Source organism: Tachyglossus aculeatus, chromosome 15 (assembly GCF_015852505.1).
Source record: "Tachyglossus aculeatus isolate mTacAcu1 chromosome 15, mTacAcu1.pri, whole genome shotgun sequence".
In the NCBI taxonomy this organism is placed as follows: domain Eukaryota; kingdom Metazoa; phylum Chordata; class Mammalia; order Monotremata; family Tachyglossidae; genus Tachyglossus; species Tachyglossus aculeatus.
In genome coordinates, this window is record NC_052080.1 from 6,579,832 (window position 1) to 6,601,327 (window position 21,496).

Consider the following 21,496-nt stretch of genomic DNA (forward strand, 5'->3'; position numbering starts at 1 on the left):
AATCAATGGTATTTATTGAGCACTTAGGAGGTGCAGAGCACTGTATTTGCTCAATTGTATTTATTGAGTGCTTACTGTGTGCAGAGCACTGTACTAAGCGCTTGATTAAATGTTTAGGACAGAACAAAATGATGGCACTCGTGATCCCTGCACACAAGGAGCTTACAGGCTAGAGGGGTAGAAAGATATTAAACACATCCAGTGGACTGCCCAATCCCACCAATTCTGCCATCATAATAATTGCTATTATTATTATCATTGTATTTGTCAAGCATTTACCAGTTTGGACACAGCCCCTGTCCCACATTGGGCTCCCAGTCTAAAGTAGGAAGAGGAGCAGGTAGTTATTTAACCCCTATTTAACAATTGAGGTGATTGAGACACAGAAAAGTTAAGTGACTTCCCTGAGGTCACACAGCAAGGAATTGGACAGACCTGAGATTAGAACCCGGTCCTCTATCTCTCAGGCCCATGCTCTTTCCAGTAGGCCATGCTGCTTCTCTAATCATCTGCCCCTTCTCCACTCACACTACCACCCTGGCCCAAGTTATCAATCAATCAATCAATGACATGTACTGAGCACTTACTATGTGCAGAGCACATACAATCCAGCTGAATTAGCAGATGTGCTCCCCTGTCTATAAGGACTGGCTAGATGGAGCCTGGGCCTAGGGGTCAGAAGGACCTGGGTTCTAATCACAGCTCTGCAACTCGTCTGCTGTGTGACTTAGGCAACTCCCTTCACTTCTCTGAGTCCCAGTTCACTCAGCTGTAAAATGGGGATGAAGACTCTGAGCCCCTTGTGGGACGGGGACTGTGTCCAACCCGATTAGCTTGTATCTACCCCAGCGCTTAGAACACTGCTGGACACAGTAAGCATATAATAAATACCTTCACTAGTTTACTGACCTCCTCATTGGTCTCCCAGACTTCTCTTCCTGCAGCACGGTTGGGCACAGAGCTCTCTTCTCTTCCAAAACCTCAAATGATGACCCGTTTCTCTCTGCATCAGAAAAGTCATTGCCACCCAATGGGCGTTGAGGCTCACCAGTGCCTCCCGCCACTCACTCCTCTCCAGCTCTTTCTCTCTGCTTTTCTCCCCAGCTCGCTACCTAGCAATCCTACCACCAACCTCTCATCCAAATTGTACTTTCCAAAGCGCCTAGCACAGTGCTGTGCACACGATAAATGCCCTATAAATACGGTTGAATGAATAATCCATTCTCCTCCTCTAGCCCGAATGCCCTCCTCAAATTCCCACCTCCTCCGGGACAGCTTTCCCAAAGGATTGACAGCCCCACCCTGGGTATTTCTGTACTTCCATCCTGCCCTTTGCACTTGAGTAAATATGTACATTTTTATTTAATTTCTATAGGGACGGCATGGTCTAATGGAAAGAGGACAAGTCTGGCAGTCCAGAGAACTAGGTTCTACGGCCAGCTGCAGCACTCTCTCCCCTGAACACATGGGGGGCTCACAGTCTCAATCCCCATTTTACAGATGAGGTAACTGAGGCCTAGAGAAGTAAAGCGACTTGCCCAAGGTCACACGGCAGACAAGCGGCAGAGCTGGGATTAGAACTCATGACCTTCTGATTCCCAGGGCCATGTTCTATCCACTACACTATTCTGCGGGTGACCTCGGACAAGTCCCTTCACTTCTCTAGGCCTCAGTTCCCTCATCTGTAAAATGGGGATTGATAATAATAATAATTATTATTATGGTATTTGTTAAGAGCTTACTATGTGCTGAGAGCACTGTTCTAAGCGCTACGGTAGATATGAGCAATCAGATTGTCCCATGGGGGGGGGACTCACAATTTTAATGCCCATTTTACAGATGCAGTAACTGAGGCATGGAGAAGTTAAGTGGCTTGCCCAAGGCCACACAGCAGACGAGTGGCGGCGGTGGGATTGGAACCCAGGACCTCTGACTCCCAAGCCTGTGCTACTTCCACTAAGCCATGCTGTCAGCCCCATGTGGGATATGGACTGTGTCCATCCTGATTAGCTTATATCTACCTCAGCGCTTAGTACAGTCCCTGGCACGCAATAAGCACTTAAATACCAGAAAAAAAATTACTTTTGTTCTGGACTTCAGAATGTTTAGCAGGGTGTGCACTGCAGCCAGTACCCAAGTGTTGCTACTACTACTACTACTTTCACTGTACTGAGTTGATTCATATTCCAAGAACTTACGAAAGCTGAAGTTTAGAGGGTTGAAAGGTTTGAGGCAATCTATACTAATAGAGAAGCCGAGTGGTTTAGTGGAAGGAGGACGGGCTTGGGAGTCAGAGGTTGTGAGTTCTAATTCCAATTCTGCCACCTGCCAGCTGTGTGACTTGGGGAAAGTCACTTAACTTCTCTGTGCCTCACTCACCTCATCTGTAAAATGGGAATTAAGACTGTGAGCCGCAAGTAGGACAACCTGATTATCTTCTATCTTCTCCAGTGCTTAGAACAGTGCTTGGCTCATAGTAAGTGCTTAACAAATACCATTATTATTATTATTAATAGCTAAAATTAAGAGAAGCAGCATGGCTCAGTGGAAAGAGCACGGGCCTTAGAGTCAAAAGTCATGGGTTTGAATCCCGGCTCCGCCACTTGTCAGGTGGGTGACTTTGGGCAAGTCAGTTCACTTCTCCGGGCCTCAGTTCCCTCATCTGTAAAATGGGGATTAAGACTGTGAGCCCCCCGTGGGATGACCTGATCACCTTGTAACCGCCCCAGCACTTAGAACAGTGCTCTGCACATAGTAAGCGCTTAATAAATGCCATCATTATTATTACTAAAATCAATCAATCAATCAATCGTATTTATTGAGCACTTACTGTGTGCCCAGCACTGTACTAAGCGCTTGGCAACATATAGAGATGGTCCCTACCCAACAGTGGGCTCACAGTCTAGAAGGGGGAGACAGAGAACAAAACCAAACATATTCACAAAATAAAATAAATAGAATAGATATGTACAAGTAAAATAAATGGAGTAATAAATATGTACAAACATATACACATATATAAAGGTGCTGTGGCGAAGGGAAGGAGGTAAGACGGGGATGGAGAGGGGGACGAGGCCATGACAATTGCTACTTTCCCTCTTGTGTCCCCCAAATTGAGCCATTCCTACTCATCCCCCACCACCCCCAGACTCTCCTCCCAACTCCCTCCCCTACATCTCCCCGATAATAATGGCATTTGTTAGGCGCTTACTATGTTCTAGGCACTGTACTAAGCGCCGGGGTGGAGACAAGCAAATCAAGTGGGACACAGTCCCTGTCCCACGCGAGGCGCCCAGTCTCAATCCTCAATTTTACAGATGAGGTAACTGAGGCCCAGAGAAGTGAAGCGACTTACCCAAGGTCACCCAGCAGACAAGTGTCAGAGGCGGTATTAGAACCCAGATCCTTCTGACTCCGGGGCCCGTGCTCTATCAACTAGGCCCCGCTGCAGAACCCCGCTCTGGATCGGACAGTGTTAGCGGAACAGCTGGGGGTGTTAGCTGCTGCTCTCCTCAACCGAGGGCTGACAACCCAGACGGGCCCTGAGCAGAGAAACCCAGGAGTGCAGCAAAGAGCCCAGTATCTCATGTCCAACACAGTGCTCGGCAGAGGGTCAGCGATTACTAGATACCAGTCAATCGAGGGGATTTATGGAGCGCTTAATATGTGCAGAGCACTCGACTGAGCGCTTGGGAGAGGACAGCACCACAGAGCCAGTAGACACCTTCCCTGCCCACAACAAACATAAACTGTTACCTTATGAGAAGCAGTGTGGCTCAATGGAAAGAGCCCGGGTTTGGGAGTCAGAGGTCATGGGTTCGAATCCCCGCTCCGCCACCTGTCTGCTTTGTGACCTTGGGCAAGTCACTTAATCAATCAATTGTACTTATTGAGTGCTTACTGCGTGCAGAGCACTGTACTAAGCACTTGGGAAGTACAAGTTGGCAACATATAGAGACGGTCCCTACCCAACAGTGGGCTCACAGTCTAAAAGGGGGAGACAGACAACAAAACCAAACATACTAACAAAATAAAATAAATAGAATAGATATGTACAAGTAAAATAGAGTAAAAAATATGTACAGACATATATACATATAACCTGAGCCTCAGTTACCTCATCTGTAAAATGTGGGTGAAGACTGTTGAGCCCCATGGGGGACAACCTAATCACCTTGCATCTACCCCAGCTCTGAACGCAGTGCTTTGCACATAGTAAGTGCTTAACAAATGCCATCATTATTATTATAATTACTATTATTATTATTACTCTACATACGAAAGGATGAAAGAAAGTGGCTCTGGGTTCTGGCCACCCTCACATACATTTAAGGAGAGGGTCTCATCCTTAGAAGTGTCATCTTTGAAAATGAAGGGCAGCTAGGTAGATAGGTAACTGGCCTACATAATAATAATAATAATGATGGCATTTATTAAGCACTTACTATATGCAAAGCACTGTTCTAAGCGCTGGGGAGGCTACAAGGTGATCAGGTTGTCCCACAGGGGGGCTCACAGCCTTAATCCCCATTTTACAGATGAGGTAACTGAAGCCCAAAGAAGTGAAGTGACTTGCCCACAGTCACACAGCGGACAGTTGGTGGAGCCGGGATTTGAACCCATGACCTCTGACTCCAAAGCCCATGCCCTTTCCACTGAGCCACGCTGCTTCTCTAGCATGAAGTTGCACTTGGTGTTCAAAGAAGATGCCCCCGATGGGGAAGTTCACCTATGAGGGTGTGTTGCTGTGGGGGCGGCTGGGGAAAATCCCCAGACCCAAACATGCTGTGCACACACAAACACACAAATTTTCCATCTGGCTGTGACAGCCGGCACTCCAGCCCCACGCCCAGCCAGCCTCAGAGCCGGCTACAAACCCCATTCCCGAGAGAAGCAGGATCCAGAAGGATCCGGGTTCTAATCCCTGCTCTGCCGCTAGTCCGCTGTGTGGCCCTGGGCAAGTCGCCTCACTTCTCTGTGCCTCAGTTCCCTCACCTGTAAAGTGGGAATTAAGACGGTGAGCCCCACTTGGGACAGGGACTGTGTCCAGCCCAATTTGCTTGTATCCACCCCAGTGCTTAGTACAGTTTCTTCATTCATTCAATCGTATTTATTTATTTATTAAGTGCTTAGTACAGTGCTCTGCAAACAGTAAGCGCTCAATAAATATGATTGAGCTTGATTTATTGAGTGCTTACTGTGTGCAGAGCACTGTACTAAGCGCTTGGGAAGTACCAGTTGGCAACATATAGAGATGGACCCTGCCCAACAGTGGGCTCACAGTCTAGTTCTTGGCAGATAGTAAGCACTTAACAAATACCCCAATTATTATTATTATTATCAAGGAGCCAGACAAGATCACCAACCACAGTGCACGCTGAAATGCAGGCAGCTCACCAGCACTGAACAGACATGCATCAAAGGCACTGACATAGGGTAGTAGGGACAGTTAGTCCAAAGAGCAGTCTTAATAAATGTGTCCACCTTAAAAGCGTACATTACCTCTGAATTACCATACACTGTTGGTCCCTTGCCACCATACCATGGGCATTGACGATCTAGTGGACCACTCTATCCCTCAAGAGGTTCCCCAAAGTGAAGTGGAAAAGAATCGAGCAAGATCCCTGGGGAGCATGGGCTCCCCACTCTCCATGTGCCTGGCAGGGACATCAGGAGAGCAGTGGGTTCCTCTCCGGCCTTGGGGGCTTCTTCCGGAGCTTTGGCCGCTGACCAGGACTTGGGTCTGGGAAAAGGAGGATGCCCGGAGGGTCACCGGGTCAGTTTGGGGCGTGGGAGGGGGTTGGGGGGGGAGGGGGAGGGAGGGGAATGCTCCAATGATCTTTTCCCTTTGGTCCGTAGGTGAGCTACAACGAGGGTTGGGGCAGCTGGAGGACCCTGCCCTCCGGACCCCACATTAGAGAGGGAGAGAAGTAGTCTATTCCCCGCTTTTGCCCCTTGTAGGGTCTCCCCCGCTACTTTTCTCATTCATTCATTCATTCATTCAATCGTATTTATTGAGCGCTTACTGTGTGCAGAGCACTGTACTAAGCACTTGGGAAGTACAAGTTGGCAACATATAGAGACGGTCCCTATCCAACAGCAGGCTCACAGTCTAGATGGGGGAGACAGACAACAAAACAAAACATATTAACAAAACAAAATAAATAGAATAGTAAGTATGTACAAGTCAAATAAATAGAGTAATAAATCTGTACAAACATATGTACAGGTGCTGTGGGGAGGGGAAGGAGGTAGGGCCGGGGGGCGTGGAGAGGAAGGAGGGGGCTCAGTCTGGGAAGGCCTCCTGGAGGAGGTGAGCTCTCAGTAGGGGAAGGAACCAGTGGAGAGTGAGCGGTTGACTATGGAAGTGAAGGAGGGGAGGGGGCACGGGGCGAGAGATTTCTTAAGATGAGAGAGAATGGGGTCAGAAGCACAGGTGGCCGGAGTAGCACTTGAGAGGAGGGAGGAGATCTCCTCTGAGGATACTGTTGGGAAGGATGAGAGAGTAGCAGAGAGTGTTGAGAGCCGGGGGGGTTGGAGAAGGGGGAGGAGTGACTTTGGGGAGCTCAGACCTGATGGAGTTAATTTTACTAATGAAGTAGGAGGCCAGATCGTTGGGGGTGAGGGAAGGAGGAGGAATTGTTTCCCCTTGGAAACAATTTGATAGCCATCTTGTCTCAGAAAAGACCACAGAACTGAATCGCTTATATTTTCGCATCAAACTCTAAATAAGGGAGGACAAGTCTTTTCCCCCCTTCAGGTTCCTGCAGAGAAGACAAACCTCAAATACATCCAGCCCATATCACAGTATCTGGAAAAATCTGGTTCTCGGCCTACATTCCCACCCTCCCTCTAAACTGTGAGCTTCTATCATCATCATCATCACTACTGGTATTTATTGGGCACTTCCTTTGGGCAGGGCTTCTACGGGCAGGGACTGTGTTCATTCACCTCTCTTGGTACAAAGCCTTGCAGGTCACCCCATACAGATGGTGCATTTAATCCACGTTCGTATTTGCCCGGACCACACCTAAGACCTAACCTATGGCTTTTCCTTTCCACCTGTTGAAAGCGCAGAGTTGGGGCGATGGGGGCGAGGTCCGGGCCCGGCTTCACCATGGAGCCCGGAGCCCGCTGCCCGTGATGGGACAGCACTGCGATACCCTGCATAAAATCGTTCGCGGTTCTCAAGCCCCAAACGTCGAGACTGTTGTTGGATCATTTGCCTCTAGCTTCTGCATGCCAGCTGACAGTTTTGATCTTCAACTCAACACCTCATGAGCCTCCCTGGGATGAAGGCCAACGCTAGATTTCATAATTACCAGACGGTACACCTCGCCTGATGTCACCGATTCCAGCTCCTCTCTGAACCCATCTCTGCTTAACACTCCGAAATCTGGATTATCATTATTATTATTATGGTATTTGTTAAGCGCTCACTATGTGCCAAGCACTGTTCTAAGCCCTGGGATAGATACAAAGTAACCAGGATGTCCCACGTGGGGCTCACAGTCTTGATCCCCATTTTCCAGATGAGGTGACTGAGGCCCAGAGAAGTGAAGTGATTTGCCCAAGGTCACACAGCAGACAAGCAGCAGAGCCGGGATTAGAACCCATGTCCTCTGACTCCCATGCCCGTGCTCCTTCCACTAAGCTATGCAGCTTCTCTTCCCCATACTAACCCCAAATTCCCTCAAGTCTCCAATAATCTCCTCCTGGTAGAAGCTAATGGACTTGACTCTGCCCTAATCCTCTTGACCCTTTGAGTGGGAAAGGAACTGAGGGGGAGGGAGGGGAATGGCTGGGCCTGGGCCGAGGTTGGGGGTTTTCCCCTTTCCTCAGGCCAGGGTAGGGGGTGGGAACAGCCCTCGTGGCTCGAGCTCATCGCCCCCACATTCATTCATTCAATCGTATTTATTGAGCCGGGGCCACAGTAGCGAAGGCGGGTCGGAGATGGCAGGGTAGACAACTCTGGCACCCATCGCCCACTCCCCAGATGTAAACAGAAACACGCACGAGTTCATTCCTTCTCCTTCTCCTCCCCTTCCCTGCCTCATCGTCTGTTTACGTCGCACGTCCACGGCTTCGTTTTGTGGACGGAAAGTTTGCCGATCCATGCACTCTACTGATTTATCTCCAGGAGCGCGTTTGCTCACATGGTTTCACCCACGGCATCGTTGCTCCTGAATCCCAAAGTTGTAGCTCCAGCCCTAATAATTTGAATGTGAATTGTACGCGTATTTATGATTTGTAATATCTTATCTCCCCATCCTGTCTCGAGACATCACCACCTGGGTGACCTGCTGACACCTCTGACTCAAAATGTCAAAAAAACAACCCCTCATCAACCCTCCTAAATTTCTCCTCCTAACTTCTCTCTGACTCACCATTCGTGCTTTTCCCGTCTGACTGAAACATCCCTCCCACCTCGAGTTGTGATCAATCGACGGTATTTGTTGAGCGCTTACTGTGTGCAGAGCACTGTACTTAGCCCGTGGGAGAGTACGATATAACAGAGTTGGAAGATACGTTCCCTGTCCACAACGAGCTGACAGTCTAGAGGGAGAGACACAGAAATTACAGATACGTGCATAAGTGCTATGGTGCTGAGGGAGGGGTGAGAAAGGTGCAAATCCAAGCACAAGAGCAATGCAGAAGGGAGTGGGAGAAGAGGAAATGCGGGTCTACTCAGGGAAGGCTTCTTGGAGGAGATGTGCCTTCATTAGGCTTTGAAGGGAGGGAGAGAAAATGTCAGAAATGAAGAGGGAAAGTATTCCAGGCCAGAGGCAGGACATGGGCGAGAGGTCAGCGACGAGCTAGATGAGATTGAGGTACGATGAGTAGATCGGCATTGAAGGAGTGAAGGGAGTGGGCTGGGTTGTGGCAGGAAAGAAGCAAGATAAGAGAGGAGGGGGCAAAGTGATTGAGGACTTGAAAGCTCCCTGCATCTTGGAAGGCCTTCGAAACAGCCACCTCCTCCAAGAGGCCTCCCTTGCTTAAACACCCCCCGACTCCTGGCCAGGCCACCAAATCAGCGGCTCTAGCACCGCTTCAGTGGATCAGCTTCTCTTCGTGTCATTGTTTACTCTTCTTTACCATTTGCATCTACGTTCTTACTCTTTCCCCTATTTTCTCTTCAGCAATTTGTGTTCAATTAATTCATCCGTTAGATTGGAAAGGCCTCGAGGGTCGAGTTCACGTTTCTTGTTTCCACTGTATTCTCCCAAGGACTGAACACACATTAGGAGCTCAAGAAATGTTGTCAGTGTTATCACAGGACTTGGTGAACTGGGCTTTTTTGGAGCAATCATTCATTCAGTTGTACTTATTGAGCACTTATGGTGTGCAGAGCACTGTGCTGACCGTTTGGGAGAAAACAATACAACAATAAACAGAAACATTCCCTGCCCACAATCAGGACAGAAGACAATGATTGGACTTTAAGGAAATGTTCCAAACATTAGTCAGATCGCTACGAACCTCAAGTTCAAGTGGGCCAGCTTCTGGATGAGTCACATTTGACTTACTTATGTTTTTCTGGAGAAATTCGGAAACAGGGCCGGCGAAGGCCGACCAAACCAGCATAGAGTCCGACTCCTCTACATTCTTACACCTGGAAATGATTTCTCCAAAATGCCCAGCCCAGATCATTCTTTTTCCAGCTTTCTTAAGTAGAAAGATCACGTTTGTTTTTAAGGTCAAGGACATTTGATAATCACAGAATGGTCAGAAGAAAGCCTAGGAAGTGACCAGTTGAATTTATTTACCCAATTGATTTTTAGTTTCTTCATGCCAGTCTTAGAGAACAGGGAGAAGTGTCTTGTATCATCAGATCCCTGCGACTGATCCTCTGGGACTGTGGCTTTGGATAAAAAATTGACCCACCACACAGTCTGTCAGAGGGGCCAGCTTTCGGCATCGTCGGCCAGGATTCATCCAGCACACGGACATTCGTGGCATTGGGGAAGGTGCGGCTAACCTCCAGACAAACGCCTGTGTTTAATGCCCGTGTTTCCAGCTTTGGACCCTCATTAAACCAGTCTCCTTGTAAAAATATTGAAAAAAAAAACCCCTCCACTTCGAGCTAGAACTGTATTTCATTGAAATACACGTTATTAGCAGTCTTCACCCTGGCTTGACTAGCCTAAATTTGATTTATTTCTGAACTTAGCGAGTGAAAAGATTTTAGGCAAAATGATGAGAGCAAGTATAAATTGAAGTCCTTAAAATGAGGTGCTTATTTGGAATAAACCTCTTGGTTTGCAAATTGGATGGGGGACTTCTTTTATTAATTCCCACACACAGTGCTCAAATCGGTGCCAATGGTGTGGAAATCACAGCCATCACCGTTACATTTGTTTAGTCAAACCGGAAAATAAACAGGGCAAAGGAACCCAATGGGGCAGTGGCCTGCTCCAGAGAGAAAGAGAGAAATGGGGGGGGGTGGGGGGAGAAGGAGAGAGAGAGAGAGAGAGAGAGAGAGAGAGAGAGAGTGTTTGTGTGGGTGTTGAGAGGGGGAGAAGGGAGAAAGATATGGAATCACTATCCAGCGCCCCAAACTAACCTGTTTGGGGGATTATTTATGACATTTGTGAACTCCCTGTCCCTCATATCCGACAGACCATCACTCTCCCCATCTTCAAAACCGTATTAAATTCACATCTCCTCCCAGTGGCCCTCTCCGACTAAAACCTCATTTCTTCCCCAACTCCCTTCCGCATCACCCTTGGATTTCCACCCTTTCTTCACCCCACCCTCGGCCCGACAGCACTTACGTGTACATAGCCATAATCTATTTATATTAATGTCTGTCTCCCTTTCTAAACTGTAGGTTCCTTGTTGACAGGAGATATGTTTACTAATTCATTCGTGCATTCATTCAATCGTATTTATTGAGCGCTTACTGTGTGCAGAGCACTGTACTAAGCGCTTGGGAAGTACAAGTTGGCAGCTTATAGAGAAGGTCCCTACCCAGCAACGGGCTCACAGTCTAGAAGGGGGAGACAGGCAACAAAACAAAACATGTGGACAGGTGTCAAGTCATCAGAATAAATAGAAATAAAGCTAGATGCACATCATTAGCAAAATAAATAGAATAGAAAATATGCACAAGTAAAATAGAGTAATAAATCTGTACAAACACATATACAGGTACTCTGTGATAGTTTACTCTCCCAAGCACTCAGTACGGTGCTCTATGCACAGTACGCCCTCCAAAGACAGGACTGATGGATCGATAACTGTTTACATTATGCAAAGCACTCTACTAAGCAGGGGGAAAAGATACACAGATTTTATAACCGACACGATCCTGAGGGGCTTGCAACTGAAAGAGAGGACGGACCTAGAAAGATACCCTACACCCAGGGGAAAGAATACCGGATCAACGGAGCAAAAACACTAAAGCTGATAGCGAGAACTAAAGCTGTAGAATGGGCTTGCGCAGTGACCGTTCCATGGTCTCCGTCCCAACTGCGCGACAGCCCACGGCCTAGTCCCGGCAGGGCATGCAGCGGGCATACCGCTTGGGCTCTGCCACCCTGTCCCCTCTCTGGGGAATGGCTGAGATGCCCCTTGCATGAAGAAGCCTCGGGGTCATTTTGCCGTCCCCCGCTGTGGGTCCCCTACCACTTTCCCGCTCTTCCCGGCCGCCCGACCCTGGGCCTGGGACAACACAGCCGGTCTCGCTGTGCCACAGATATGTGCTAATCAGGTTAGACACAGTCTTAAATCCCATTTTACCAATTGGGGAACTGAGGCCCAGAGAAGTGAAGTGACTGGCCCAAGGTCACACGACAAAGAAGTGGTGGGATTAGAACCCAGAACCTCTGGCTCCCAGGCCCATGCTCTATCCACTAAGCCAAGCTGCTTCTCTTAGGCAGCTTGCCCAAGATCGCACAGCAGGAAAATGGCAGCATCCCCGGGATTTTTTTTTAGAGGACTCATGGTCCCGAGGTGTTACGTCTGGGTTGCAGGCTCCACCTGGGGGTTCATTCATTCAACCATATTTATTGAGCACTTCCTGTGTGCAGAGCACTGTACTAAGCGCTTGGGAAGTACAAGTAAGCAACATACAGAGACGGTCCCTACCCAACAATGGGCTCACCGTCTAGAATGGGGAGACAGTCAACAAAACAAAACGTGTAGACGGGTGTCAAAACCGTCCAAACAAATAGAATTATAGCTATATTCACATCATTAATAAAATAGAGTAGTAAATATGTACAAGTAAAATAAATAGAGTAATAAATATGTACAAATATATACATGTGCTGTCGGGGGGGAGGACGTAGGGCAGGGGGGCGATGGTGAGGAGGAGAGAAAAACGCTTAGAACGGTGCTTTGCATATAGTAAGCGTTTAATAAATGCCATTAAGAAAAGGGGGGACTCAGTCTGGGAAGGCCTCTTGGAGGAGGTGAGGTCTCAATAGGGCTTTGAAGGGAGGAAGAGAGCTAGTTTGGCGGCTGTGTGGAGGGAGAGCATTCCAGGCCAGAGGAAGGATGTGGGCTGGGGGTCGACGGTGGGACAGGCGAGAATGAGGCACAGTGAGGAGGTGAGCGGCAGAGGAGCGGAGGTTAAAAGCAACCAGAGGGGTGGGATTCCCCCAGGATCTGCCCCCTCTCCCAGGGTGGGACCTAGGACCCAGGCTGACCTCCCAGTTCAAGGGCCGGCCCGGTCTCCAGGGAGAGTCCATCGGTGAGGGAGAGGATCTCTCTTTACAAAGAAAACGGACACATTCTGAAATCGACTTTGAAAGCTTTGACAAATTTTCTACGGTCCGTACCCGACAGGCTACTTATAAATCTTGCACAGAGCTACCGAAGCAGCGTGGCTCAGCGGAAAGAGCCCGGGCTTTGGAGTCAGAGGTCATGGGTTCAAATCCCGGCTCTGCCAATTGTCAGCTGGGTGACTTTGGGCAAGTCACTTCACTTCTCTGGGCCTCAGTTCCCTCATCTGTAAAATGGGGATGAAGACTGTGGGCTCCCCTTGGGACAACCTGATCACCTTGTAACCTCCCCAGCGCTTAGAACAGTGCTTTGCACAAAGTAAGCGCTTACTAAATGCCATTATTATTATTATTATTGTGCTTTCCCAAGACCTTAGGGCAGGCCCTGCATGCAGTAAGCGCTCAATAGATGCCCTTGTTGGATTGAATTATAGGACCTGGGTTCTAAGCCCAGCTCTGTCATTTGCCAGCCATGTGACCCTGGGCAAGTCAACTGACTTCTCTCGGCCTCACTTTTCTCATCTGTAAAATAGGGGTTCAATTTCTGTTCTCTGTCTCCTGTAGACTGTGAGCCCCTCGTGGGACTGTATTCCATTTGATTATACTGTCTTTTGCACATAGTAGGGGCTTAATAAATGCCACTATTGTTATTATTATAATTAGTATTTTAATTACTCGTATGGCCCAGAGGCCCCAGTTCTCTAGCTGGGAGGCCAACCGCCCATGCCAGTTTACTTTGTTGCCTTCTCTAGCTACTACCCTACAGGGACTCGGTTAAGGGGTTTGACTGTTATTTTCACATTCCCTAAATAGGAATTTTTTATTAGGTCTTTTATCTTGAGACACAGCATCCCCCCTAGGGATGTTTGGCCAAGGCGGCTCATAACTTGGATCGAAGTCCAACAGAGAAATGCCATCCCCGCTTGCTTGAACTGTCTCCAAAAATGACCTCTCCTTCTCTCCCAAGCACCCTCGTTCCACCTCTGCAAGCGTCGTGCCAACGGATCGAGGGGCGCACACCGAGGGAAAAGCCAGCTTCCTCTCCCCTGGTGGTCCCCCAATCCAGACAGTGTGGCTCAGTGGAAAAGAGCACAGGCTTTGGAGTCAGAGGTTATGGATTCAAATCCCAGCTCTGCCAACTGTCAGCTGTGTGACTTTGGGCAAGTCACTTAACTTCTCTCTGCCTCAGTTACCTCATCTGTAAAATGGGGATGAAGACTGTGAGCCCCCCGTGGGACAACCTGATCACTTGTAACCTCCCCAGCACTTAGAACAGTGCTTTGCACATAGTAAGCGCTTAAGAAATGCCATCATTATTATTATATTATTACCCAATTCCATTGTGAGGCTCACCAGAGCCTGCACGGTATTCTGGGGGCAGGCGCTCCTGTAAACCCGTGGAGGCGGCGTGGCATCCTCATGGACCACCACTCTCTTGTGACTCCCTCCTGCCTCTGAACGACGAGGGTTCTCGGCTTGCCCTGCCCCGTTGAGCCCCCGTGGCATCTAAGGCCCCACGGAATCCATCGTGGTGGCCTCAGTAACAGCACGGGATGCCCTCGGCGTCACGGCCACGTGCTGCGGCCCTCTCCTGGGAACCACTGCTCCAACGCGGGCTCTCGGGAGTTATGTGTACACAAAGATGTCCAATCCCATCCACCAGCATTCGACTGATGCTTCCTCACAATGCTAAGAGGCTGGAGAGTCGTTTAGACTCCCCGTGCCTTGTTGCAGCAGTTCAGAGGAGATGTTTGGGGTAAACTCTGGGCACTCTGACTCGAAAGGCCGCTTAGGGGCTTTTTGCTTACTTATATTTTAAGAACAACATCTCAACTTCTTCTGGATTGGAAGTTAGATGCGTCTGAGATCTGCAATGATTCTGCATGCTCCCCTACTTCAGACAACCTGGGCAATGGGACACGCGAGGAGAACACTGAAATGGAGATCACAGAAAGGCTGGGCTGAAGAACTGCTCTGAAGATACAGTGAAGATGACCTCTCCCCCCACCCCCCTCCCAGGCACAGTGGTCTGGTGCTGGATGGCTTGCTGGGTAGCAGTCTCAAAGGCCAGAGGTGGGGTCTGACCCAGCAGGGCCACAACAGGCTGTCTCTACACACACACACATGCACACAAGTGCACACACGCAGACGTATGCATAGGAGTTGTCGGTCCCACTCTATTGCCTTCAGCCAGGCTCTCACCATCAGACTCACATCCATGTAAAGGGATTGAACCAGCCTCCTTGGATGGGGTCTCATCTGTGCATTCTCCTATCATTATTATTATTATTGCAATAGCATTATAATAATAACAGTATTTCTTAAGCGCTTACTATGTGCCAAGCACTGTTCTAAGCACTCGAGTAGATAGATACAAGGTTATCAGTTTGGACACAGTCCCTCTCCCACATGAGACTCCCAGTCTAGTCAGAAGGGAGTACAATTAAATCTCCCATTTTTACAGATGAGGAAACAGAGGCAGAGAGAAGTTAAGTGACTTGCCCAAGGTCACACAGCAGGTAAGCGCAGGAGTTGGGATTAGAAACCAGGTCCTCTTACTCCCAGACTCGTGCTGTTTCCACGAGGCCATGCTACTTCTCACTAATCAATCAATCAATCAATCAATCGTATTTATTGAGCGCTTACTGTGTGCAGAGCACTGTACTAACTGCTTGGGAAGTACAAGCTGGCAAGATGTAGAGACAGTCCCTACCCAACAGTGGGCTCATAGTCTAGAAGGGGGAGACACAGAACAAAAGCAAACATACTAACAAAATAAAATAAATAGAATAGATAGGTACAAGTGAAATAAATAAATAGAGTAATAAATATGTACAAACATATATACATATATACAGGTGCTGTGGGGAAGGGAAGGAGGTACCATTACTAATAATTACTAATAATAGTAATGATAATAATAATAATAATGGTATTTGATAAGCACACAAATGACTCTAACTTAGGTCCTTGAAGACGCTGTTGTAACAGTTGGCCATTTTAATGCAGTCACATTCAAGTCCCAGTCAGATTAGACTCCCTTTTCCTATTGATCATCATCATTTTAAAAAATTGGGCTATTTGTTAAACACTTAGTATGCACCAGCCACACAGCTAAGTATTGGGCTAGATACATTACAGTCAAATTGGACTCAGTCCCTGCCCAATATGTCATTCACAGCCTTAAAGGGGGAGGGCAACAGGTATCTTACCCCCAGTTTACAGCAAGGAAACTGAGACTCAGTGAAGTTAACTGACTTGTCCAAAGACCCAAAGTAGGCAAGTCGGTGGAGCCGGGGTTAGAACCCTGGTTTCCTGACTCCCGGTTCTGTGTTCTTTCCACTAGACCATGCTGTTCCCCTGGTAGGAGAGGTTCACTTTACCATGTTTTTGTTGTAAGTCCTCATATGCGCATAGCTCTCGATTTGTGCCGAGGGCATGATTTATTTTCTGGACACTGAAAACAAGAATTTTCAGTTTATGATACTAGAATTCATTAGCAACGAAAAAAATGTCCATGGAATGCTCACCTCCCACCTCTTAAAGCAGCTTGCACACAGACTCGATGGATCAATTAAACTCCACCAGGGCAGGGGTCAAGTCTACGAACTCTACTGTACTTTCCCAAGAGTTTAGCGGAGTGCTCTGGCCAGGGAAAGTGCTCAATAAATACTATGGGTTGATAGTCATTGAGCACCTACTGTTTGCACAGCCCAGGGCTAAACGGTTGGGATGGTACAACAGAAATTAACCCAATGACCTCTGCCCTCGAGGAGTTTACAATCTAGCGGGGAAGACAGCCCCTTCGATCAGCTAAGGATCAATCAATCAATCAATCAATCGTATTTATTGAGCGCTTACTATGTGCAGAGCACTGTACTAAGCGCTTGGGAAGTACAAATTGGCATCACATAGAGACAGTCCCTACCCGATAGTGGGCTCACAGTCTAAAAGGGGGAGACAGAGAACAGAACCAAACATACCAACAAAATAAAATAAGTAGGATAGAAATGTACAAGTAAAATAAATAAATAAATAAATAAACAGAGTAATAAATATGTACAACCATATATACATATATACAGGTGCTGTGGGGAGGGGAAGGCGGTAAGGCGGGGGGATGGAGAGGGGGACGAGGGGGAGAGGAAAGAAGGGGCTCAATCTGGGAAGGCCTCCTGGAGGAGGTGAGCTCTCAGGAGGGCCTTGAAGGGAGGAAGAGAGCTAGCTTGGCGGATGGGCAGAGGGAGGGCATTCCAGGCCCGGGGGATGACGTGGGCCGGGGGTCGATGGCGGGACAGGCGAGAGCGAGGTACAGTGAGGAGATTAGTGGTGGAGGAGCGGAGGGTGCGGGCTGGGCAGTAGAAGGAGAGAAGGGAGGTGAGGTAGGAGGGGGCGAGGTGATGGAGAGCCTTGAAGCCCAGGGTGAGGAGTTTCTGCCTGATGCGCAGATTGATCGGTAGCCATTGGAGGTTTTTGAGGAGGGGAGTGATATGTCCAGAGCGTTTCTGGACAAAGATAATCCGGGCAGCAGCATGAAGTATGGATTGAAGTGGAGAGAGACACGAGGATGGGAGATCAGAGAGAAGGCTAGTGCAGTAGTCCAGACGGGATAGGATGAGAGCTTGAATTAGCAGGGTAGCGATTAGCAGGGTAAGGATAGGAAGAATTAATGGAGGACATAAACCCGAAGCAGTCTGGAATTGTTCAGTGTTTTGGGAGGTGTTATCACAACTTTTAGGGTTGCTCAGTTTACAGTCGGGAGGAGATGCTTTCCCCTCGGAGGCTCCTTGGCCACACACACCTTTCCGGGGCATTGCAATTCACACCCTTAAGTTTGGGCCGACGGTCAGGTTGGCAACAATCTGAAAGAAAGTCTGGAGGACCAGCTCTCCGCAGGCCACATCTCTCAAACAGAACTCCCTAGCCCCGCCGGGGCATTTGGTCGCTGGCTCTTATGAGAGGTACCTGCACCGCTTCCTCTCAATGGACTACAGACCCCATCCAAAGGTCAAAAATTATTTGCGCACTCTGACAATCCCTTCCCTGCAGCGTCCTCACGGGCGGAAACAAACCCACCGTCCGCTGATTCTGCAGCTTGAGCCGAGACGGCTCTTTCTCGCTCAACTTTGAAAATTGTCTCTGTTCGGGGAAACGTGATTTGGAAAAATCTAATTCTTTCTTCCACCTCTCTCTTTCCCCTGTCACTTTTCCAAAAAGGCTAATTCAGACAGTACCATAGGCCCGCATATACAAACACTGATAATGCTATCTTTATTTGTACATTATTCAACACAGCCGGATCATCTGCGGACTGTTCCTTCTTTTATAACCTACAAATCCAATACCACAAGAGAGAGAAAGCCCCAGTAAAAACAGAATATGGAAAAGAAAGGAAGTAATCATTTTATCCTGATGTATAGATCAGAGCTTACACAACTATGAAAGTGTCAATATTTGGCTCACTGAAGATAAAATAGAAAGTTTTCCTCAAAAGATCTCCATTCATGTTATTCTTCATCTGGAAATATGGCTCAATTCTTGTCCTTCAATTTCAGAGACTTCCCACTTCCAAGGGACCACTAATCAGTCTCCCCGATGACTCTGATGATTACAAACACGGGCTCTCAGCCATGAGGCTGTTTGCCCTGACCAAGCAATATGTATTTCCCCGGTTACATACATTCCTTATAAACAAGCTGGAAATACACACCCCTCCAGAAATCAAAAGTGGTGGGACACCCAATTCCCTAATAAAGGAGAAGGAGGAGGAGGAGGAGGAGGACGAGGAGAAGAAGAAGAAAATGGATTACTGTTATTGGGATAAAGCAGGAATACAGCTTTACCATGAAGCTTAACTTAAGCTGGATTTCACCAAACAAATACTGAGACAGGAGCAATTCTGTACACTGAGGTTCCTACATCAACTCCAAGTCGAGCCGTTTGCGTGCTGTCTGCTATACAAAGCCGAGAGCACCGGTAAGAATCCGGGACAAGCCTGACTCTCCTCTGGAAGCCTACGTTCCGACTGCAACCTGCTCTTCAAAGAGGGATTTTGCTAAAATGTTATCGTTTGGGGTTCTCCTTCCCGTGACAGTAAATGAAGTTCACAGGGGAGACGGGGCAGGAAAGACATTCTACTCCCTGGGCTCATCCCTGATTCTCCGGCGTGTCACCCGGGAAGTCAGAGTTTGGACCCGAAAGAATCCCCTTCTCTTTTTCAATAAGCTCCAGAAAGGTTAGCGACTTTCCTAGTGTTAAGGTCCAGAAAAATCTGGAAACGCCCCCGGCCTCTCACGGACTCATTCTCCATTCAAGATATCTGTCTGACTGACACTCAGCTGAGCTCTCCTGCCAAGACGATGAGGGTTTTGAGGCGCACAGGTCCTCTGACAAGATATTTGATTTCCGGCAGGATACTCACCTATCTGCGGAGAGAGCCGTGAGCGTGAAGACTGACACGCCGACCGAAGTGAGTTGTATAAAGGGAATAAGTTTACACCCGATCCTGCCGAACAGCCACTCGTCGGCCAGATACCTGCTAGCATCCACAGGGGCGCAGGTCACGAGGAGAAGCAAGTCTCCCAGGGCCAAGCTGGAGATGAACAGGTTGGGCACGTTTCTCATAGATTTCACAGTACAGAAGATCTTGATCAGGGTGATGTTGCCAATGAGTCCCACCAAAATGATGAGTCCGTAAATGGTTGGGATGGCGTACAGAAATCCTGGGAGGGGGAGGTTTGTGCTTTGATTGATAGATATGTTGCAAAGAATAAAGCTGTCCACCTCCGAGTCCAAAAAAAAGCACTCTTCTGGAGCCATTGTTCGGCTCTCGCCTCCTGATGAGCTCATTAGAGTCCTTAAAAAAAAACAAAATCCCTAGAGCTCAGAAAGTAGTTGCAGTTTATCGCCAGGTGACTTGCTACAGCTGGCTGGGAGGGCCAAGTTTTGGGGCCGGGCACCTGTCTTCTTTGGCAAGGCGGTCACTGGTCTGGCACGGTTCCGTAAAGGTGAACACCGAGCGGTGCGTGTCTCTACGGTTTTAAGCCCGAAGCTGCTCTATCTTTGTGATACATTGCCCGGGCAACCCACCTCCCGACTGGGCAGGCTAATCACCCGCGGCGAAGAGGGACGCGCCCCCACTCACCAGAAACATCTTTCCCGGGGCAGGTGAGTTTTTCTCCCACCTCCGTCAGCTGCCCCGGCTCGGAGCCTTAGCCCGGCTCTGCTGGCTTGCAGTCTGTCAGAACTTTGGGCCGCTCTTGTCATGCTGCAGTCACCGGTCTCTTCCTGCATTCAGGAAGCGCAGGTTGAAAGTGAGAAAGAAACTGCTCCCTCGAAGACTTTGATCCTATAGGCAGGCTCCTCTGCGCGTCATCCTTTCCTGCCTCTCAAGCTGCTAGCCGGTCTGCTGTCTGCTCAGCTGAGCGCCCCTGTGAGGGAGAGAGCCTGTCTGCCTGCTGATGGGGATTGCCAGCCCCCAACTGGAAGGTTTCATCACTGCCTAAGCCCTCACTCTCCCCTCACCTCCCCACCCCAGCCTGGGAGAGGACACAACCCATCTGTTCTCTTCCTATGGGCTCCGGGGGTAAGAATGTAAAGCCAAATGCCACAACAGGGTAAATGCACTTCCTTCCAACCTCCGCGTCACAAACCACTCTGCAGGGGCAAAGATGCCACAAGGGAAGCAGCGTCGCTCAGTGGAAATATTTGTTCTGACGGCTTGACACCTGTCCACATGCTTTGTTTTGTTGTCTGTCTCCCCCTTCTAGACTTTGAGCCCGTTGTTAGGTAGGGACCGTCTCTATATGTTGCCAACTTGTACTTCCCAAGCGCCTAGTTCAGTGCTCTGCACACAGTCAGCGCTCAATAAATACGATTGAATGAATGAATGAATGGAAAGAGCACGGGCTTTGGAGTCAGAGGTCATGGGTCCAAATCCCGACTCTGCCAACTGTCAGCTCTGTGACTTTGGTCAAGTCACATAACTTCTCTGGGCTTCAGTTACCTCAACTGTAAAATGGGGATTAAAACTGTGAGCCCCCCGTGGGACAACCTGATCACCTTGCAACCTCCCAAGCGCTTAGAACAGTGCTTTGTACATAGTAAACGCTTAACAAATACCATTATTATTATCATTATTACTTTGAAGGAAAGCTAGAGGTGGTGCGCTCTCAGAGGGCACTCAAATCTACCTCGGCACAATGAATACTAATAATACTAATAATAATGGTATTTGTTAAGCGCTTACTATGTGCCAAGCACTGTTCTTGAAACGTCAAGACAACTATGGAGCCGCAGTCTGGGTCTCAGTCAGCGGGAAAGTCGCATCTGTTTGGGGCTTATCGCTTTTGTCGCCAACTACGGCTTTTCTGTAGCTGCATTTTGTCTTTCCAGTCTAGCCCTTGAAGGCGAGTCAATGTAGAGTGATATCAATGTCTAACAGCACAACCACTTTCATTCACAAAAAGTGGGGAATGATCCAGGTCATATCAAGTGCCCCAGGAGGTCTCTTCCGGAGAGTCACCATGTAATCACATCTGGTCCTTTAAAACTGAATTAGGGACAAGGTGCCCTCTTAACTGCCTGGAATTTTGTATTTTCTGAGGAAAAATGTACCCAATCTAGTCTGACCTGACATCAGAAACACCAAGCGACGTTGTCAATTGTTCGACATGCCAGAAATTCATGGGTGGGGTACACTTTGCCCAAATCAGCATGCCAAATAGTGTCGACAGCCCCGCTTAGCACTGACAGAGTTTACTCCCATC

The 21,496-nt window shown here is 48.4% G+C and overlaps 1 protein-coding gene across 1 annotated transcript in view; it reads right to left on the bottom strand.

The window, feature by feature from the left end:
• GRPR (gastrin releasing peptide receptor) overlaps positions 1 to 19,636 on the bottom strand; it is a 46,928-nt gene extending 27,292 nt beyond the window's left edge. The window contains exon 1 of the mRNA XM_038757207.1: positions 19,150 to 19,636. Coding sequence (XP_038613135.1) covers positions 19,150 to 19,577 — 428 coding nt within the window. The 5' untranslated portion in view covers positions 19,578 to 19,636. The remainder of the gene's footprint in view (positions 1 to 19,149) is intronic.
• Positions 19,637 to 21,496: the final 1,860 nt, after the last annotated feature.